The sequence below is a fragment of the Phoxinus phoxinus genome (genome assembly GCF_949152265.1).
Source record: "Phoxinus phoxinus genome assembly, chromosome: 2".
NCBI lineage: Eukaryota > Metazoa > Chordata > Actinopteri > Cypriniformes > Leuciscidae > Phoxinus > Phoxinus phoxinus.
This window is the reverse complement of record NC_136877.1, coordinates 51,826,389-51,832,911: the sequence shown is the minus strand read 5'-3', so window position 1 is coordinate 51,832,911 and position 6,523 is coordinate 51,826,389. Positions and strand designations below refer to the sequence as shown.

The 6,523-nt window shown below is 36.3% G+C and overlaps 1 protein-coding gene across 1 annotated transcript in view; it reads right to left on the bottom strand.

Moving 5' to 3' along the window:
- Window positions 1-1,200: 1,200 nt before the first annotated feature.
- LOC306993218 (uncharacterized protein) overlaps window positions 1,201-6,523 on the bottom strand; it is a 14,670-nt gene continuing 9,347 nt past the window's right edge. Inside the window, exons 4-5 of the mRNA XM_079602859.1 lie at window positions 2,201-2,676; window positions 1,201-2,127 (exon numbers count right to left, since the gene is read on the bottom strand). Coding sequence (XP_079458985.1) covers window positions 1,616-2,127; window positions 2,201-2,676 — 988 coding nt within the window. The 3' untranslated portion in view covers window positions 1,201-1,615. The remainder of the gene's footprint in view (window positions 2,128-2,200; window positions 2,677-6,523) is intronic.

Below are 6,523 nucleotides of genomic sequence, written 5' to 3'. Positions count from 1 at the left end.
GTATAATGATGCTTTAAAGTGTTTTTTAAAGTGTGTTATGACCAAATATCTAAAGGTGCCTCAAATATCCTGCCGGATACTCAAGTAACTTCAAAATGTAATTTAAGTGCCTCGAAGCTTTTTCTCCTATAGTCGGGTTACTGGGGGAGCTTTGACAATCTTTGCGGTTCTTGCTGGAACTTATGGGATCCTTTAAGCTCTTTGTATTCAGTTCAGAGGTTGTGGAGTCACCTTTTCATTACCATGAGACATCGAAGTGCTTTGGGGTTACAATAATAAGATTATTATTATTGTAACAATATACAACAATAGTTCCTTGTTGGACTGGGGACCGAAAAGAATAATGAGAGTGGCTATATAAAGTCATAAACTTTATCATTTGTAAATACTGTATAAAGTTCGCCCTTTGTGTAGACCACTTATAAGTTACTTGCAGTGTGTCTATTCTGTTTTTTAAGGATAATTCTGTCATCATTTACTCACCCTTAAGTTCTTCCAAAGTTGTATACATTTATTTGTGGCCATGAGCATTACAGCTCACTGTTTTCACAGCATTACACTGTGTGTGTGTGTGTGTGTGTGTGTGTGTGTGTGTGTGTCTCGGTTTGGTGGGCGTTCCTGGGTTTATACTCATTACAGCTCACTGTTTTCACAGCATTACACTGTGTGTGTGTGTGTGTGTGTGTTGGTTTGGTGGGCGTTCCTGAGTTTATACTCATTACAGCTCACTGTTTTCACAGCATTACACTGTGTGTGTGTGTGTGTGTGTCGGTTCGGTGTGCCTCAGCGCGGTTTTATTTTCTCTTTTTGGTTTTCAACTGAAAGAGCAACACAAGCGTGACCCTATCTCCTTTTCAGGATGTCATTCCACTTGTGCATTTCTGGGTGTAAGGCCGTGAGGGCTTATAAAAACATAAAAAAAGGGCTTACTTACAGGCACATAAAAAGGGTTTACTGTTGTGTTGCAAAATAAGGTGGAATCATTTATCAGTTCATGCATTCCCTAACAATCGTCCCATGACTTTTGGCGTTGCTGTAGTGTCATGCTGGTCTATTGCTCCCAGCACCTCAACACAATTAATGCTTTTGCAAAACAATTCAATCACTTCAGAAATCGAAATGAATTCAGAAAGCTTCTTGTGTAATCTCACAAGTTTTATGGAGAGAGTGGCCTCTAGTGGTGAGACAAAAAAAAATACAGAAGGTTCATTTTTTTTATTTATTTACTAGCTTCTTTTATTAGACTATATTTGTTTGTATTAAATGTAATGTAACATAATCATATAAATACGGCTGTTCTTCCTGTGTCCTGCTTTTTAAGGCACATAGGGAAAGTTGTGTAAATGTTTTTCTAGTACAAAATACTCAACTGTAAATATAAAAAAAAAACATGCTTGTCTGACTGTATAAAGTGTGGAAAAACAACATGAATTAACTTCAATAAAAGGATGCAAATATTATGTTAAAATGTCCTGTAAAGCTATAATTAACATCTTATATAATCATTCATAATCTTGTTCAACTTTGCAATGTCTTTGTCAGACACATTTCACATTAGCACACTATTGTCATTACTCACTGTTCTTCTTTCTGTATGTATTCTACAATTATATGATCAGTAATAACTGTCATGTTCAGAATTATTGTGTGAGTCGCATAAAGCCAGTAGTCCGTCCATATTCTCCCTCAAAGCATTAATGAGGTCTGGAACATCTTCACTGCAGACCAGCCGGTTCTCAGCCATAAACCCTGCTGCCATCATCACATGTTTGATCATATTAACCACAGGTCTCCAGAGGATGAAGCTGCGGGTCTGTGTCTCCAGCACAGAGACTCTTCCTCTGAGGACGCTCAGTGAGTGTGTGGCTCTCCTGACCTTCTCCTGGAAATCCCCGGAGATCTCCAGCTGATGCTTCACCTCTTCAATGTCCTTCTGAATGTTACACAGCACACTATTGGTCTTATAAATGTCCTTCTGAATATTAGAGATCCTGGATTGATAACCAGACACCGTCCTGCTGTTCTCCTTCACTTGGGAGTTGGTCCGTTTGAGTTCTTCTTCAGCATCTCTGATAGCGTTTAAAGCCTTCTCGATTACACAAACTCCATTATACATCATTATCGGACCTAGAGGACACAAGAAATCCTATCAGACACATACTGACCTCTTTAATATGAAGAAAGTAGGATTTGTTCTTACCGGCGATCCATCCAGCTATTGGTATCATGAGAACAGCGACTCCTGCTCCTGTCACCAGTGCGCCCGTGCCCACCCTCTCTTTCTCCCGCTTTAGTTCATATTTAGTTAATTCCACTTTTTTCTCAGCGGTCTTCAAAGCCGCTTTGGAATAACTCAGGGATTCTTCCACAGAAGTCTTCTCGATGCGCAGTTTATCCATGCTCATGCATTGGTCTTTGTGCTGCTGCTCAACCTTTTCTTTTTCTTGTACAAGTTGCTCCATGTGTTCATCCAAATGTTTCAGTTTGTGTATGATCATCATCTCTGAGTGTCTCAGGCTCCGCTCGGCGTGTTCGATGTGTTCCCTGATGTCTGTGTAACTGGAGCACATGTCAGTGTTGGGATCTACGTCTGCTTCCATAAGGCAAGAGCTGATCTTACAGATGGAGACGATGCCCTCATTCAGAGGCCGAGCGACCAACTTCATATCCATAACACTGAAAATATGAAGATATGGTGAGATGCTGAGAATATTAATGGCATTTATCATGGAATATACACTAGGGCTGCACATCAGTGATGCGCGGGTTGATCCAAAATGAGCGGGTGCCTGCGGTTACGAGTCATCCAAAAATATTTTTCATGATATTCGGTCAGTCGTTTGAAATAAAGATGCCAATTAAACCTTTGTAATTTATATAGTGCTAGACACAATGTTCTATGAAATACACAGGTCTACACTTTATTGGCTGAATAACTGCGCGAGGATGACGCACGAGCTCAGTCAGAGATGACAGTGGGAAATCCTTATTTACCTTTTGAATGTTGAGCGTTATTAACTTTTGAATAAATGCTGACGCGGGACAAAATGCCCGATTTCCAACACGTTGAACTGAGCAATGCCATTGTGCCAATTTAATAGGCTACTTTTAAACGCATATATCTCAGTAATGTCAGTTTTATGTATTTTCTGAGCGGGGGCGGGGGGGATTTTTGTTGGGAAAGTCGGGGGAGAGACGCACACGCCGATTAGACTGGATAAACACATGCAGCATCTTAATTGTTAAGAAAATAAAACGAAATAAATGAATAAATCAAGCCTTTATAACATAACACTAGGCGATATCATACAGCCTTCAGAAAAATGCTGTGCCCCTAGTTCCTCCGTCTATGGCCCAATGACGCTACGATGAGCATTTACTCGCTACTTAAAAAAAAACGCGGGTCTGGAAGCGTGTCAGATACAATATTTTATTTCTTTGATTTTTGCGGTCGAGTTGCGGGCGGGTTAGTTGAAAACGTCGGTCGGGTGCGGGTTGTTTATACATTGACCCGCGCATCACTGCTGCACATTAAACTGCAATTAAACCGAAGCGGTGATTTGGCTAGGCTTATTTTTTTCGATTTTAAATGTATGCACAGTGAGTTTGTGAAGATGTGATCAGTAATAAATGCTCCATCTCTGAAAGCACTGCGAGTTTGTCAGAGTAACACTTCAGAATACGGTTCCTTCATTCATGAATAACTACACAGGAACAAAAGAGTAACACAATATTAACCCTCGGGGGTCTAACGTGTTTTTGGGGTCCTTGAGATGTTCTGATATTCATGATTATTTCAGTAGCTTATAAACATATTAATGGCAAAGGTGTAATTACACTATATTTATCACAAACAGGACTGCCATAATATGTGAGCAACATGCATGTACATGTTTGTATTTTTGAGAGAAAAATGTTTATGCATGGTTATTAAAAATAACAAAAAATTAAAGTGTCTGAAATAAGTCCACAAAACACTTATTAAATATGTTTAAATCTAGTAACTACTATTAACTAACAAGAAACTCTGAATAATGAATTACAGCAAATACAGTAACAGCACACAGATGGAAGTGGTAGTTCACTATTAGTTAATAAATAACTACTATTTTTATTTATGCTTCCCACAGAACTACTGAAAAAGTTTCATAATTCATGCACAATTAATCAATAACTAATGCAGGACAAATGAATAGACATATGACTCAAGTGTTACATACTTCTAAACAAATTACTAAATATTTGGATCCGTATTCTAAAGTGAAGATCATGGTAACTAACTAATGACTCAAGTGTTACTACATACTTACATACACTACAACACTACATACATACACTACATACTTACATACACTACAACACTACATACATACACTACAACACTACATACATACACTACAACACTACATGCATACACTACAACACTACATACTTACATACACTACAACACTACATACATACACTACAACACTACATACTTACATACACTACAACACTACATACATACACTACAACACTACATACATACACTACAACACTACATACATACACTACAACACTACATACATACACTACAACACTACATACATACACTACAACACTACATACTTACATACACTACAACACTACATACATACACTACAACACTACATACTTACATACACTACAACACTACATACATACACTACAACACTACATACATACACTACAACACTACATACATACACTACAACACTACATACATACACTACAACACTACATACATACACTACAACACTACATACTTACATACACTACAACACTACATACATACACTACAACACTACATACTTACATACACTACAACACTACATACTTACATACACTACAACACTACATACTTACATACACTACAACACTACATACATACACTACAACACTACATACTTACATACACTACAACACTACATACATACACTACAACACTACATACTTACATACACTACAACACTACATACATACACTACAACACTACATACATACACTACAACACTACATACTTACATACACTACAACACTACATACATACACTACAACACTACATACTTACATACACTACAACACTACATACATACACTACAACACTACATACATACACTACAACACTACATACTTACATACACTACAACACTACATACATACACTACAACACTACATACATACACTACAACACTACATACTTACACTACAACACTACATACATACACTACAACACTATATACTTACATACACTACAACACTACATACATACACTACAACACTACATACATACACTACAACACTACATACTTACATACACTACAACACTACATACATACACTACAACACTACATACATACACTACATACATACACTACAACACTACATACATACACTACAACACTACATACATACACTACAACACTACATACATACACTACAACACTACATACATACACTACAACACTACATACATACACTACAACACTACATACATACACTACAACACTACATACTTACACTACAACACTACATACATACACTACAACACTACATACATACACTACAACACTACAACACTACATACTTACATACACTACAACACTACATACATACACTACAACACTACATACATACACTACAACACTACATACATACATACACTACAACACTACATACATACACTACAACACTACATACTTACACTACAACACTACATACATACACTACAACACTACATACATACACTACAACACTACATACATACATACACTACAACACTACATACATACACTACAACACTACATACATACACTACAACACTACATACTTACATACACTACAACACTACATACATACACTACAACACTACATACTTACATACACTACAACACTACATACATACACTACAACACTACATACATACACTACAACACTACATACAAGTGTTACTACATATATTAATAGTACAGTAGTTAATAGTAATTACTAGATACGTTTATGAACCTCTTGTCCAACATTTAGTAACATGTTTTCTCTCCAAACTAACTTCATAATGTCATGAGCGTTTGAAATAACTATTAGTGTGGCTTCTTATCATATATATATATATATATATATATATATATATATATATATATATATATATATATATATATATATATATATATATACTTTAGTATTATGAAAATACCTGAGAAGGCTTGCAGAACGCAGCTATTGTTGTAGTTGTGTGTTTATTAGTCATGTTTAATGAATCTAAGCGTTTCTATCTTCTTTTATTCAGCTACAGTGATATATGAACCTCATAGAGGTTTCCTGGAATGACGTGCAATATATTACTTCTTACATACATTACATACATACACTACAACACTACATACATACACTACAACACTACATACTTACATACACTACAACACTACATACATACACTACAACACTACATACATACACTACAACACTACATACATACACTACAACACTACATACATACACTACAACA